The 16,583-nt window shown below is 43.4% G+C and overlaps 1 protein-coding gene across 47 annotated transcripts in view; it reads right to left on the reverse strand.

Moving 5' to 3' along the window:
- Positions 1-16,583, reverse strand: part of RBM47 (RNA binding motif protein 47) — a 303,668-nt gene that overhangs the window by 88,784 nt on the left and 198,301 nt on the right. For 3 of the 47 annotated variants that reach the window (XM_084971899.1, XM_084971897.1, XM_084971896.1), the window contains exons 1-2: positions 6,407-6,449; positions 3,049-3,115 (exon numbers count right to left, since the gene is read on the reverse strand). The exons of 41 other annotated variants lie outside the window; for them this stretch is intronic. In XM_084971899.1, coding sequence (XP_084828025.1) covers positions 3,049-3,085 — 37 coding nt within the window. In that variant the 5' untranslated portion in view covers positions 3,086-3,115; positions 6,407-6,449. Of the gene's footprint in view, positions 1-3,048; positions 3,116-6,406; positions 6,450-16,583 lie in introns of those variants that run through there. 3 more of the 47 variants (XM_021101134.2, XM_005666610.4, XM_003128939.7) reach the window with 1 other exon arrangement.

Consider the following 16,583-nt stretch of genomic DNA (forward strand, 5'->3'; position numbering starts at 1 on the left):
CTTACACACTTTGAAAAACTTATGGTTACCAAAGGCTGAGCTTGGGGTTTGGGATGGAAATATTCTAAAATTAGGTTAGGATGACTGCTGTACAACTATTTATTCATTCATTCATTTATTTATTTTGGTCTTTTTTATCTTTTTTTAGGGCCACACGCACGGTACATGGAGGTTCCCAGGCTCGGGGTCTAATCAGAGCCGTAGCTGCCGGCCTACGCCAGAGCCACAGCAACACCAGATCGGAGCCGCGTCTATGACCTACACCACAGCTCACGGCAACGCCAGATCCTTAACCCACTGAGCGAGGCCAGGGATCGAACCCACAACCTCATGGTTCCTAGGCAGATTCATTTCTGCTACACCACGAAAGGAACTCCTACAATTATAAATATAATACAACTCATTGAATTAAAAAAAGATTCAAGGATATAATGTACAGTACAGGGAACACAGCCAATATTTTGTAATAACTTTGTTGGAAATGTTATCACCTGAAAGGGCAGAAGTATAATTTATACTTGTGTAGAAGTATAATCTATACATATCTATTATAGATTATGGAGTACAATCTATAAAAATACTGAATCACTATGTCATATACCTGAAACTTACATAACATTGTAAGTCAACTATACTTCAATTTTGAAAAAAAAACAGTATATGCTTCCTATGTAAATAAATAAAAATTTGTTTCACTGAAGAAAAGAAATGTAACCATAAAACTTATTGGGGAAAGTATTTTTTAAAGTATATAAATACAAGATATTGTTCATAAAGTTAAAAGGAATTAAATCGAATCTTCGATGACAGCTATCAAGCATCCCATGTGAAAAGGGTTTTCTACTAACTGTGAAAATAACGAAACCTTTGAAGCAAAGAATCTAGTAACCCTTGCTTTTTCTAGAACTGATTTTAAAAGTTTAACTGAGACACTAAGGTATTTATTGTCTCCCACTGGACATAGAGAGCCGCTTATGTGTAGACTTGCTGAAATGATGACCTGATCTTTACAACATAAATACTTTACAACATTAATGCAGAATTAAAAACATAACCTCTTTCCTTCCTAAATAACTAGGAAAAAAAAAAAATCTAAAGGGCACATGCTCCCTTTTATCATTCTAATTGAAGGACACCCTGAGCAATCCCATGGTAACTTTTGAAACAAGAATGGAACATACGTGAATGCTCATACTTGTGGAGTGGAAAATCAAGAAAGGAAGTAAGGAAAAGAAAATTTAGAAATTGTGTTCATTTCCAAGATGTTCGGTTGAGTCAGAGATTTTGATATACGTCCCTTCTAGGGGTCAGAATTTAAAGCCCCTCAAGCCCCACACTGAAAGACGTGACCTTTGCCTCCCAGAAATTTCTCAAGCAATTCTGACTTGAAATTCATCTACCTTTCTTACAGTAATTGAACGTTTCTTTATGCACAGATACTGAAACTTGATCTTAAAAAAAAAAAAACAAAAAAAAAAAAACTCCATAGTTGCTAAACGGATTTTAGATTGTACCATCTAAAAAAAATACATGTATATTCATAAGCCACCAAAAAATGTATTCATAAACAAAAGTGAGAATGAAATATACACACACGAGAGCCTTCTTTTCCAAACAAACTTTGAAGAGAAAGAGACAATGACCTAAGAAAAGTCAGGTCAATGGCTGGCTTTCAAAGAGCAGATATACAGGTCTGCACTATCGTTTAAAAACCTGAGTCTTCATTAACGAGATGGCACAGCCTCAACAGCCATCTGGCATGGTCCTTCCCAGGACAGAATTGCTCTCTGTTGTAACTAACAACTTGTGTGTTAGTTCAGACCAAATTCGAAGTCATGAAACTTTTCTCAGGGATAGTTTCCTCATCTGCAAACAGTGGCAGTTGCCTCTTAGGGCGATGGTTTCAGTTAAATAAACGGCCCACGCAGAGTACTTAGCAAATCCACTTCTCTCCTGTCCTTTCAGGTGATAATATTTCCAACCTACCCTTTATGAGATCACTGAACTTTTTTTTTCATTTTTGTTTCATATTGGAGGATAGTTGATTTACAACGTGGTGTTAATTTCTGGTGTATAGCAAAGTGATTCAGTTATACTTATGTGTGTGTGTGTGTATCCATTCTTTTTCATATATCCATTCTTTTTCAGATTCTTTTCCCATGTAGGTTATTATAGGATATTGAGTGATTCCTCTGTGCTATACAGTAGGTCCTTGTTGATTATCTATTTTATATGTAGCAGTGTATATGTTAATCCCAAACTCCTAATTTCTCCCTCCTGAGGTCGACCACTTTAAAGAGCTGGCATGCACAGGAAAAGATTTTCAGCTCATAGAATCATGTTTTTAATCCCCCAACACCACCAAGTTAATTAAATTGTGGTGTATTCTTTACAAAGGAATACTATGCGGAGTTCCCATCATGGCTCAGTGGTTAACGAATCCGACTAGGAACCATGGGGTTGCAGATTCGATCCCTGGCCTTGCTCAGTGGGTTAAGGATCCGGCATTGCCATGAGCTGTGGTGTAGGCCGCAGACTCGGCTCGGATCCCGCGTTGCTGTGGCTGTGGCGTAGGCAGGCAGCTATAGCTCTGATTAGATCCCTCGCCTGGAACCTCCATGTGCCACAGGAGCAGCCCTAGAAAGGGCAAAAAAGACAAAAAGCCCCCCCCAAAGGAATACTATGCAGCAATGAAGGAATATATTACAGCTACATGAAGCAATGTAGATGACTGTCACAAAGTGTTGAGTGAAAGAAGCCAGATACAACAGAGCACATATGTATGATTCCTTTTTTATGAAAGTCAAGAACAGCCAAAGCTAATGTATGGCGATAGAAGTCAGAATATGGTTACCTGGAGCAGGGTGGGTGACAGGAAGAGGCACAGGGAGCTCAATGAAAATGTTCTATATCTTGAACTAAGACTTGTGGTTATGCAGGTGTATGTAAAAACTAATCAAGCTGTGTACTTTGGAGTTGTTCATTTCACTGTCTTTATGTCATACTTCAATAAATAATATTTAAAATAATATTTTTCAGAGCACTTACTTGATTTAGTCTTATTACACCGATGTTTTTCTCTCATGCATTCTTCTAGGCTCTTTTTGCATTTTACCTAAGTGATACATGTATTCATTGGTACCTCATAATTGCAGGAATAAAAAATTACTCATATAATTAAACTCTCCAAATAACTGAAGTAAGAAAACTATTGCTTTCTTCGATGAGAATCTTCATTAAATTGTTCGTAATCCTCACTATCATCTTAAACAAATGCTATTGAGCACATCCTTCTTCTTGGTGAACCCAGACGTTCCTTAGAAACTTACACAGTTGAGCTGGGCTTTCAAGAGCCAGAGCTTCTATACTGCATGACAGTTGTTTCTTGCCCCTTCCCTGTTATCTGAGGCTATTTTTCATTGTTATGTGCCCGCCTCTAAGTACACTGGTCCTTCTCATTTGCTTTCTTTCATTCATATATTTGGTACCTATTTTTAGAATGCCTAGTATGTGCTGAGCACTGCAGATAATAGAGGTGAATAAGATTCACAATCTGTGAAGGTGGACTTTTTTCCTGGCAGAGACAAGAAACAAGTGTGGTCATTCTCTTAAAAAGGGGAGTATAGGACCTAATTCAGGGCATCTAGGAAGGTCTCTTTGAGGAAGTGACATTTAAGAACCGAGAGATGAGAATCCAGCCTAGGATGAGACTCCAGTAAGTATTTGTTGAATGAATGAATGAATGAATGATCATTAGTCAGTGAAGAAGATTTCTGATTTATTGTGCACTCAGAAGCCAGGAAAGCTACTGCAAGATGCCTAAATCAAGAGACAATAGGCACAGAGTGAGACTCCGATGGACTTAACGGCATTAATTTTTTGACTGCCATGAGGACTATTTTCTGCTTTACTTAAGACCTAGAGTTACTAGACAAGTGAAGGATTTTTAATCTATACAAAGTCAGTTTTTACCAAAAGAAAACCAGCCCCAAATAGCCCATGTCTTTATGATGATTCCTCTAGTTGCCTGCATAGCTCTGATCCAAAGTTCCCATGAATGTGACTTTCCTGGTATGGTCACTCAAAATCATCTCAAAAAGTGGGTATCACCCGCCCGCACCTTTGCATGACAGCTTTGTTCAGGCAAGTGCAAATAGCCCTGACTCCTTGGGCATTGCTGCATGTTGCAAACTGCCACCTAATTTGGGACCTATTATTGCCCACAAAGATTTCACCTTCATGACATACTTCAAACCAAGAACCTGCAGTCTAAAGGCCAGAAAAACAGGTGAAAACAACCTCTGTGGAGAGCCTTTACGCACATATATGCCTTATAAAGCCAGCCTGATATAGAAGCATTATTAACATAGCACAAGGAATAGCAGCAAAGTTTAAAATGCCAGATATAGGGGCCAGTTTATCCAGGGTTTAATTTGATGCCTGAGTTGATCCATCAACAAACTATCATGTAACTGAAAGAAACTCCGAATGAGAGAGATAAATGTAGCTTTTTTTTTTTTTTTTTTTTTTCTGTATTTCTTTTTAGGGCCACACCTGAGGCATACGAAGGTTCCCAGGCTAGGGATCTAATGGAGCTGTCGCCAGATCTGAGCCACATCTGCAACCTACACCACAGGTCACGGCAATGCTGGATCCTTAACCCAGGGATCGAACCCGCATAGTGATCAGGTTTGTTACCACTGGGCCACGATGGGAACTCCTAAATGTAGCTTTTGCTGATCTTAGTTTCTTATAACTCTCTACAGATCTTTGGGGCTTTAAATGTGAAAATGCCAAACAAAGGATTTTCCCAATGAAATAAAGGGAAACAGGGAATGACAAATGTCTGGAAATGGTTTACTTTTACCCATTTTTCCAGACTGTTGGTGTGTCTGATAAAATTTCAAACATAAAACTGTATCAATCTACTTTAGAAACAGTGGAATTAATGCAAGAGTTCCTTCACTGGTCAGAGTCTGGTTTGGATTTAAGCGATATCACTGAAGGTCAAAAGTTTGACAGACTCTTAGGCAATCTAGGTGCATCTATGGGACGGACAAGAAGAAAGCAAATATTCTTACCTCTGTTTCGAAATCTTAAAAGAGAGGTAAGAAAACGTTAATCTGCTTATCGCTGAATTACATAAACTTCAGTGCTCAGGGTAGTGAAATGGCTCCTTGCTAAACTGAATTTTCTGATACACAGAGAAAAACAATCCACTCTGCTCTCCCTCGGGGGAACTCAACGTGTTTGGCCCTCCACAGTTGTTAGGTTTAGTCTGATTTGCCTAAATACACAAAACCACAGAGAAGTTTCTCCCATGAAGGAAGTTTCCTCTAATTCTGAAACAATCATTTATTCCAGCCATTTTGCAAGGACAGGGAACTTGTCAGAGAAAAAGACTCTTGGCTGCTCCCTGCCAGCGTCACTGGGCAAAGAGTACCCAAGTCACATTCTTTCACAATCAATCAGCTTGTGGTCTAATCTTAACTTCAGTACCATCTTTAGCCTTAGATTTCCTACCATAAGACAGAGTAAACAGACTAAAGATTCCCAGTGCTTGTTACACGGCAGATATTGTCCTGCAACTCCTTTCCCCAACAACTGGCCATGGCAGAAATCTTTTGGAGCCATTCTTCTTCTGGATTTTCCTATTAGCCACGAATAACAAATCTAGGTATCTGTGTCCAGGATATCATTATTACACTTGGCCAAATGTAAACATTTGATTGCGGCTTTAGTTTTATCATATATGCTCATATTTTCTATTTTTTTTTTTAAAAAAAGCTAGACTATACATGCTTCGTATTCCCGAGAAGTCCTGAGTCATTCGTTTCCAAAACCATGTATGATCGGTATATAAAATTATTCCTAGCAACTTTGTTCTAAAAAACAAGAATTTAAGGATAAGAAGCAGTCTTTCAAGCTGACCTTTAATCAGGGCAGAGGGTGGGGGAGGAAAGAAAGTTTAGAAGCATTTTCACGAAACCAGAGCCACCATTTAGCAAAAGCTTTTCATGGAATGAGTCACGGGGTATAATGAAGCGCAAATCACAAGGTTACACGTCGCCTCCTAGGAACACGGCAGGCACCTGGTTCTGAATTCTTTGCCCCAGCAAACTAACTACTGAATCAGGCCACTGGAAAACCTCAAGCACAGGTAGATTTTACCCTCGTCTCCATGACACACACGTCCTTCTAGTAAAAGCGAAAACAACGTTTGACCGAAACTGAAGATTACAATTACCCGGGGGGACTCCGAGCCACGAAAAAATACAGTTTGCCAAGCAATGACCTGGCCCCCTTCCTCCCTCGCCCCCTCCCCGCCCCTTCAGCAGAAGGGAACCCGGATCTTCACAAACTGAAGTTTGAAACGGGGATAAATACTAAAGTATGAAACCAGTACCTGCCAAGCACCTGGAGCTCGCTCTCCTGCTCGCTCTCTCCTCCCACACTCTGGCAACGGAATGCCCTTCAAAACCATGGCTCAGTGCTTTTGGTAAATGTTTTACGAGACACTAAACAGCCTCGTGTCCCACCCTCAGAGCAAATACCATTGAGAGAACACAATATAATGGTCGCAAAGATATCGTGTGATGTGCAATAATGCAAATGAACGGGCAGGCTCTATTTCCACACTTCCCCTTAAGGGGCAAAAAAAAAAAAAAAAAAATCCCAAACTTGCCAGAGGTGGGGGTGGGCTAGCAGGAAGGACTCACAGAAACAAACCTGAACACTGGAAGCATTAGAGTTTTGTGTGGCTTTTGTTTTAAGCAGCATTAGGACAAGCTCATTGTTCTAAGCCCCAAGCAAGTCTTGGCTTGTGAACATGAAAAAGTGTCAAAGGCAAGAGTTACTAAGGGGTAGAGTTCACCAGTGAGTCTGCAGACACAGGAGCGACGCTCCATGTACCAAATGTTTCTATTTGCCAGAGCAGCTCCAAAACAGCTTTTCATAAACCATCTTCCACAATTGACAAAATGTACTCCCCATTTTCCATACCGGTCAAGTAATTCACAGTTAAAAACCAACTCTGTTTCAAACCAGAAGTTTTGCATTCCATTCAAGTTAACAATTACAACTGGAGGATAACAGAAACTTGCTGGCACCGAATTATTAGCATACTCAGAATGTCAGGTGCCTCTTGGTACCACCAGGGTTAACGAGATAAACAGAAGGTGCCCAGGAAGCGTCTGCCCGGTTTTACAGAAACTGCATAGGGAGCTCGCTGGAGTCGGGAGCGCAAGTGGGCAGCATGAACCTACCTGCTCTTGGAGGTCTAAGAAATGACAAAGTAGAATTATTTAGCGACAGTCAAGCCTACTCCAAGGTCATAGTGAGGAGGAGCAAGAATTGACTTTGGCTTTAGAATCACACACAGCCAGGCTAAGCAAATAAGACACCCCATTCTCTGGTCCCCAACCCCCCCACACACACTCCAGTCACCAGGACTACTCAGAATTCTACATTTCATACCTTTAGGACGTCCGGGGGTAGAAAGAAAATGAACACAGAATTGAGAGCCTAGCTTTTCTACACACCAGCTGTGTGACTTTGAGTAAATTACTTACCCTCTCTGAGCCTGTTTCCACATCTATAAAATAAAAATGTCTAGAACCAGGTAAGATTTACCAAAGAACTGCTGGCACTTCCAATCTGAGAGCCTAGAAAATAGCATGGAGCCCTTCTTTATACTTTCAAAGCAAGACTTTTTTGCCTTTTTTTCCTCCCCTCTCCCTCATGTATATAGGCCCTATCTTGTTTTCAGTGTCCTCATATTACAGATGCCTTAGGTTAGTGCTGTGACTAAGGGCAATTGACTTCACTTCTCCCAGATCCGACTGACTAATCTGCGTTGGGTGGGTATCCTAAATGCCCGGTTATCTGCGGCACCGGGGCGCGGTGAGGGCCTCCCTGCCTCCAGCCCAGGCTGCCAGCGCCTGTGCTTTCACAACATTTCTCCTCTCAATTCATCTCGCCTCTAACACAGATGCCTACCTGCCCCCTTCTCTTTGCCTTCTCTTTCTTTTTTCCTCATTTCTCTTTCCTTTTCTCCTTTCTACCCTCCTTCCATTTCTGCCCCATTTCCTTGAGAGGGATGATGCGTATGTGGAAAGTGTGGAAAGCAACTGTTCCCACCACCCTCTCTCTTCTGTAATTTTTTTGGGGCTTTTTAGGGCCGCACCCACGGCACATGGAGGTTCCCAGGCTAGGGGTCCAATCAAGAGCTGTAGCCGCCAGCCTACACCAGAACCACAGCAATGCCAGATCCAAGCCGCGTCTGCGACCTTCACCACAGCTCACGGCAAAGCTGAACCCTTAACCCACTGAGCGAGGCCAGGGATCGAACCTGCATCCTCATGGATGCTAGTCAGATTCGTTTCCGCTGAGCCATGACGGGAATTTCTCTTCTGTTATTTTATGTGCCACAGCAAACAAACGGGTGAGGAGGATAAGACAGATGTGTTATCATCCAGATTCTACTGAAGAGAAATCAGAAGGATTCAAGAAATGGCCAAGATCCCAGGGCGACTGGTGACAGTCCCTGGGTTGAAGCTCAACTCTCCTGGCAGGCCAGGGTTTCCCTGCTGCCACTCCTGGGCTGCCCACTCCAACCCCGCACCCTCAGATACACCTCCTGTCAGCGTCCTCAAGTCCCCACATGGTCTAGTCGGGTCCCCCTAATAACTGCGGCACGTTTCCCCTCAGAGTGCTCTTCTCCTCACCTATCTTCTTCCCTCTGGACTCATCGAACCCTTACCCTATTTGTTAGGGTCTCTAGACCCCTATAACCCACCTCCTGGCCACTGCAGTCCCTATGTGCCCTTCTTATTCCTCAAACAAGGAACAAATCTCCAGGAGTTCCTTGCATGGCTAAGTGGAAACAAATCTGACTAGGATCCATGAGGACACAGGTTCGATCCCTGGCCTCAATCTGTGGGTTAAGGATCTGTTGTTGCCTCGAGCTGTGGTGTAGGATGCACATGCGGCTCGGATCTGGCGTTGCTGTGGCTGTGGTGTAGGCCAGCAGCTACAGCTCCGATTTGACCCCCTAGCCTGGGAACTTCCATATGCCACAGGTGTGGCCCTAAAAAGAAAAACAAAAACAAAAACAAATCTGAATCCAAAGTAGTGTTTCCGCGGAGTAAATTCCAGCTGGAGGCCTGAGAGGGTTTTGCTGTAGTATTGTTTTTGTTTTGCATTGGAAAGAGGTTGCGAAAAGTGAATAAAGCAAAAAATCTAACCATCAAATCGTGCCATGAAACAAGTACTAATGACTAAAGGCCTACGATTACCAGGTATTTGATATACAATCTCCTTTAATTTAATCAGACAGAGGACTCAGGTTCAGAGAGCCTGCCCGAGGGCACGCACACTGCTGATAAGTACGGATCTCAGAATCAGAGCTGGTCCAATCCCAGCCTTGCTTTCCACCTGGGCCACCCTCTGCCACCACAGGCACCCTGCAGCCCGCTCATTTGAGGGACTAAGGTAAGGGTCTGCTGCCCAAACCCAGAGCCACCTGTGCACACGCTCTCTGGGCTCGATGAGAGCCCTGTTCTTTGGCTCCTTTTCTTTGGGGTCCACAATCCCTTCCTTTCACCTTTTCTTTTTATCCCAAAGACAATCTGTCCTGCTCACTTTGAAATCTGCTGTCAGGGCCCTCACTCGACCGCAAAAGCCATCCAGATAATATGGATTCTGCCACTTCATGTAAGCCTTTATGTTCATTTTCCTGCGGCCACATATTCAATATTTGACTTTAACCCTGTGGACTGGAATTTCCATTGTGGCTCAGCAGGTTACGAACCCAACTAGTATCTACAAGGATATGGGTTCGATCCCTGGCCTCACTCAGTGGGTTAAGGACCCGGTGTTGCTGTGAGCTATGGTGTAGGCTGCAGATATGGCTCAGATCCTGAGTTGCTGTGGCTGTGGTGTCGGCCGGCAGCTGTAGCTCCGATTCGACCCCTAAGCCTGGGAACGTCCATAGATAGTCCACAGGTGCAGCCCTGAAAAAAACAGCAACAACAACAAAAAACCCACTGTGGACTGTGTTAAAATTCCCTGTGTTTATATATAGCCCTTGGTGTATTGTATTCAAATATTGTATCTCATGTTGCTCAGAGACTAAATTCTGTGTCCCTGAGAAAGCACTGTGACATCTATACACTGTAAGTATTTTATAATAGCGCTTTCCCACTTCCAGCCATGCCAGCAGTTCGGAGTTTTATGCTGTTGCTTTGGGTATGCCAGCACATGGGCGTTTTTAACTGCGGAGTTCTGTTAGGGCAGAAAAATCAGCCTCTGGCTCTATCGCCGTGGGCCTGTTCTGGAGCGTGTCAGCTCTAGAGGCCCGCCTCCGGCTCGCGTTATCTTTGAATCTAGCATATATTTGGCCTGTAAGATGGTTCCAGATTCTGAAAGGGGTTTTGAACTCTCTCAGACACTAGTGATAGGACAGAAGGAAGCAGCAGAAGGTGAATACTGAATTTGGAGCTGAGTCTCCCAGAATCAAGGAAAGGTCTTGAAACCTCAATCACTCAATTCCTTTCAGTTTTCTGGAGAGGGTTTCAGAGAACACTGGGAGTGTAGCCTCAGAAACTTCTGGTCCCTCAGTCAAGCCTCAACCAAACCCTACGGAAGGTCGCAATAGTTTCTGGTGTTTCCAAAAACACCCGGAAGAGGCTCCGGAACAGAGGGGAACACATGATGCAGCCACAGTGTACAGCACGGGGACCTCAGCCACTGGGTCGGCCATTCGCAAAGTGAGGTCCCTGGCTTCCCTCAGCGAGCAGAGATCTGCAAGGTCAAAACTATTTTCATAATAATAATAATATTTCTGCCTTTTTTCACCATGTTGACATTTGCACCAATGATGAAAACGAAGTAGAGAGCAAAAGTGCTGGCACTTCAGCACAAAATAAGGCAGTGGCAGCAAAGTGTACTAAAATCATAGCATTTTTTACTGTCAGGCCCTTGAACTTGTTTGCTGTTGCTGTTTTTTTTGTTTGTTTGTTTGTCTTTGCCTTTCTAGGGCCGCACCCACGGCATATGGAGGTTCCCAGGCTAGGGGTCTAATTGGAGCTGTAGCCGCCAGCCTACACCAACCACAGCCACAGCAACGTGGGATCCGAGCCGCGTCTGCGACCTACACCACAGCTCATGGCAACAACGGATCCTTAACCCACTGAGCAAGGGCAGGGATCGAACCCGAAACCTCATGGTTCCTAGTCGGATTCGTTAACCACTGAGCCATGACAGGAACTCTGCTGTTGCTATTTTTCGAGAGCGATTTCTTTAAGAATGTACTTGAAGAAGGAAAATATTAATTTTATTACATCTTGACTCTTGAGTATGTATCTTTTTTAATATTCTATGTGATGAAATGGGAAGCATGCATAAAGCACTTTTGCTGCAAACCAAATCATGACAGGCTCAAAGAAAGTCACGTGTGTGACTGAGTTACAGAATGAACTACAGGTGCTTTGGTCATGGAACACTGTTTTTACTTGAAAGAATGACCAACAGATAAACTATGGTATTTGGTAGATATTTTCTGGAAAACGAGTGAAGTGTACCTGTCACTTCAAAAACCACAACTGGAGTTCTCCTGTGGTGCAGCTGGTTAAGGATCTGGCGTTGTCACTGCATCGGCCTGGGTAGCTGCTGTGTCGAGGGTTCCATCCCTTGCCAGGGAATATTCACTTGCCACACTCACGGCCAAAAAAAAACAAGTAAGCAAACAAACAACAACAAAGTCCACGATAGTATTTGTTTCCAATGATAAAGTGTGAGCTTTCAAGCAGAAGTTAAAATTTTGAAGAAGCTGCATTCACCACCCTGAGCTTTACGGTTGGTTTGCCAATAATTAAAGGCTTTTGATGAGATTGCTTGTGATATTAACAAATGTGATTTTTTAATATTGTATAATGAAATGTGTCAATATTTGGATGACCTTCGCAACTCAGTAAATCATTATTTTCCAAACAACCTATTCATAGCATCATGCATAGTAGAAGATCCATTCAAAGTACAAAATAAACCAGATCCTTAACCCACTGAGCAAGGCCAGGAATCGAACCTGCAACCTCATGCTTCCTAGTCGGATTCATTAATCCCTGAGCCAGGGCAGGAACTCCTTAACCCAGATTCTTATCCTCAGCTAGGCTGGGGGTCAAACGTGCATCCTCATGGATACTAGTCGGGTTCTTAACCTGCTGAGCCACGAGAGGAACCCCAAGATATTACTATTATTTTTGAAGTACTTTATATTGGTTATATCCAAGGCATGCAGAAGTTCCTGAGCCAGGGATTGAACCCGGGCCACAGCAGCGACCAAAGCCACTGCAGTGACAACCTTGGATCCTTAACCTGTTGAGCCACCAGGGGACTCCCTTAATACATTTTTCATTTCTTAGTTTGAATTTCTAATGTGGTAAATAGTAACAGATACAACCCACATAAACAAAACCACTATGGGTTCCTCAGTAATTTTTAAGAATATAAGGACAAGGTTGTCAGATTTAGCAAATAAAAATGCAGGGCTAAATTTGAATTTCAGATAAATAACAAACAATTATTTTAGTATAAGTATCCATGCAATATTTGGGGCACACTAAAAAAAAAATTACTCATTGCTTGTCAGAAGTTTATGTCTAATTGAGTGTCCTTTATTTAATTTGCCTGTTAAGATGTGCCGAGCCCAAAAAGTCTGAGAAAAGCTGCAGTAGACCATGCCCTTTACATACATGCTAATACACTAATACCAACATTTATTAAACACCCATTGTATACCAGACCCAGCACCAAATTCTTGATATATATTACCTCTTCAATCATCTCCAAAATCCTATGTGGCAAAGTACTACTATGATAAGTAAAGCTAGTTATTGCCGGAAAGCAAGACTGGAACCCCCAAGACACCAAAAATCTCAGCTTGTAACTCTAAGGCTTACACGAACTCTGAATAATGAGAATCCCAAAGGTGATGGGTTTTTCTAAATATTTGCATCTCAGACTTTAGCAAGTCGATTTCTGTTCCTTCTCTGTCTCAGTTGTGTGCTGCTATTAGAACAATGATGAAATTCAGGGCTGTGTGTCAGAAAATTCTACCCAGAACCAGCCACAGCATTTTGACTCGGAGCAGACTTTCCTAATGGATGCTTCCCTGGGCATGACAACAGCATAGTTCTCGGCTGGGAATTCTAAGCTGAGCGAAGGTGCGCAGGCACTGCTCATTCCTCTTAATTGGAAGCGGCTGGGAGCTTGGTGCTTGGGCTAGAATCACCCTTGAGAATAAATTGGTAATTTCTCCAAATGAATCCATACCAACTGAAGCAAATGCAACCACTGTTATCAGTTAGCCAAGGTCCTATTTTTTGTACGATCATGACTCAGACCACTGGATATATTTAATGAGCTCAGGTTTGAGAGTAAACAAACTAGGAAAAGTAATTTTTTTTTAAGGGCCTCAACTGCAGCATATGGAAGTTCCCAGGCTAGGGGTCCAATCATAGCTACAGCTGTCCGCCTTCACCACAGCCACAGCAATGTGGGATCCAAGCCAGGTCTGCCACCTACACCACAGCTCACAGCAGCACTGGATACTTAACCCTCTGAGCGAGACCAGGGATCGAACCCGTAGCCTCATGGAAATGAGTTGGGTTCTTTTCCACTGAGCCACAATGGGAACTCCAGAAAATAAATTTTTTTATGACCCAGCATGGGGGCAAGGGTATACACTCACTGTGCCTTATGATCTGCAAACATGAAACTGAATTTGCTTGAAGCCCACCAGGGGCCCTCCCCCAATTCCAAGAGCTATAAAGAAACATAGAATGTGATAAACATATAAAGGAGAGAGAGAGGGAGGAGGAGATACTAATCTTTGACAGGGGACTATTTCTTTAACAAAGGGAAGATTTACCTTTCAAATCTTTTTTGTTTTGTAAATTTGGGTTTTTATTAGATGCCAGACACACTAGATTATACTTAAGGCAGTTGTGTACACAGAAGCCAAGGGTGACAGAACTTTTTGAAAATTAGCCTGGAGGAGAGAATGAGACAAGGGGAGGAGGAAAAAAAGGTAGATGCCAAACAGGAGGGTTAGACTGAGAAGAGAGCATTGCATTTTATTTTATTCGTCTTTTTGAGGGCCGAACCCGTGGCTAGGGGTCAAATTGGAGCTACAGCTGCCGGCCTACACCACAGCCACAGCAACTTGGGATCCGAGCCACATCTGTGACCTACACCACAGCTCACAGCAATATAGGATACTTAACCCACTGAGCGAGGCAACGGATCGAACCCATGTCCCCATGGATCCTGGTTGGGTTCATCACCACTGAGCCACAACAGGAACTCCAAGAGGTGCTTTTTAGAAACCAAGCCTTGGTAAGACCTAGAGAACAGTCGTAGGTACCAAGCGGGTTTGGAAATCCGAGGCCCTGGACCCCTGGCCGTGAGGCATCTGAAGGAAAAGGAAGAGTCCCTTTTCACTTTTCAGACTGTCAACTTTGCCATTCGCCTCAGGCCCACCTGGCAGGGCTGCAGTCTAGGTTCAGATACTGGCCCAGCCCTGCCCCAGTGGCTGTCTGCAGCCCCAGTGGGGTTCCTCTATCTGCAGGCGCAATCTAGATCCCTCAGGCACTGAAAGGAGTGTCTGAAGGAGAAAAAAAGAGAAGGAATAACAGAGAGGCAGGCCTGGCTCCCTCCTCAGATAAGCTTGGGTGACCAAGGAGCGCAGCTTCCCCCCCCCAAGGGGCCTTCAGAATTCCTTCCTGTGAATGCCGAATGTCAGAGGACACAGCCAGAAACCGTGACTCATCAAATTTCCAACGTCAAGACCAGAAGGCGCAGACTGGATCCAAGGACTGTGCTTTGCACTCAGAACAGAGTCAAGGCCTTTGGCTGCTTCAGATACAAAGGCAGGGGCCTTCGCCCCACCAGCCTGGCCGCCTTTCTCTGTATTCAGCACATGGAGAAAAGGGAGTTTTATCTCATCATGTTTGAGCCACAGCGCCCTTATGACATTTCAGAAAGCGATTTGCCTTCCTGAAAAGTGGTTGAATCTGCACACGAAGGTCACTGGTTGTTAGCATAGAGTCAGAGTAAATACTTTCTGCTAAAGGTCATACAGGTTTCCGTTACGTTTTTTTTTTCTTTCTCTCTCTTTTTTGGGGGGATGGACTCTTAAAATTGTAAAAACCATTCTTAGCTACCTACAAAAACTGGCAGCAGAGTGGGCCAGAGTTTGCTGATCTCTCACTTAGAGCAACACAGCAAAGGGCGAGCAGCATTAACTGGGGGCTTCTGGACAAGGTCTGGTTGTCAAAACATGAGGTCGAGGAGTTCCTGTTGTGGCTCAGTGGGAAGGAACCTGACAGGTGACCATGAAGATGTGGGTTCGATCCCTGGCCCCGATCAGTCCGTTAAGGACCTGGCATTGCCAAGAGCTGTGGTGCAGGTCACAGACAATGGTTCGGATCTGGCATTGCCACAAGCTGTGGTGCAGGTCATGGACATGGCTCGGATCTGGCATTGCTATGGCTATAGCTGTGGCATAGGCCCACAGCTACAACTCTGATTTGACCCCTAGCCTGGGAACTTTCATATACCACAGGTGCGGCCCTAAAAGGCGAAATGAAAAGAAAAAAATGAGGTCACTGTTCCATCACCTTCTAACTCACAAAAGCTACCTAATTCTCCATCACAATCTCTATTTGTGGAGTCATCTCCCCTTTGCTATGATCCTCTTCAAAGAAGAATTTAGCTGTAGATCTGGCAGGAAATTAAACCTTCAAATGACAGTCTTATATATTCGGATAAATGGGATTTTAAATAATCTAGAATATTTATTTATTTATTTATTTTTATATTCATTTATTTATATGCCACACCTGTGGCATATGGACGTTCCCAGGCTAGGGCTGGAACTGGAGCTGCAGCTGCTGGCCTACGCCACAGCCACAGCAATGCCAGAACTGAGCCGCGTCTGCGACCTACACCACAGCTTACAGCAATTTGGGATCCTTAACCCAATGGAGTGGGGCCCAACCTCATGGATAATAGTCAGGTTCTTTACCGCTGAGCCACAACAGTAACTCCTAAGCTAGAATGTTTTTAGCAGTTTTCCCTCTGTGTGTGTGTGTGTGTGTGTGTGTATCCATGCATGTGCATTTCTGTTTAAAACTGAACACTGCATTATGTATCACAAAATTCCAGACCTGAAAAAAATCCTCTGATATAGCCAAGTCTATAACTATTTACATTTGACGAATCTATGACCTGCTTAAAGCTTTTGATCTTGAGAAAAGAAGGTACACACAGAGACAGATACTCTGTCTTACACTGTTATGAAACTATATGGCTAAAACAGAGCTGATAAAAGTCTCCTGTATTGATAGAGGGGTTCTCTGTCTTTCCTGTTCAACAGGTGGCCAAGAGCTGCGTGTGGCTGCTGAGCACCCAAAATGTGGGTAGTGCAAATGTTACCCACCTGGGTTCTTGGACTCTTCAATCAACAGAAATGGATAAGTGGCCAGACAAGGAATGCAGACAAGGCTTTATTGGGACTCCTA

This window comes from Sus scrofa, chromosome 8 (genome assembly GCF_054392235.1).
Source record: "Sus scrofa isolate SSC_HxYL_T2T_F1_AM1 chromosome 8, Sscrofa_HxYL_maternal_Yorkshire_Landrace_v2.0, whole genome shotgun sequence".
Taxonomy (NCBI): domain Eukaryota; kingdom Metazoa; phylum Chordata; class Mammalia; order Artiodactyla; family Suidae; genus Sus; species Sus scrofa.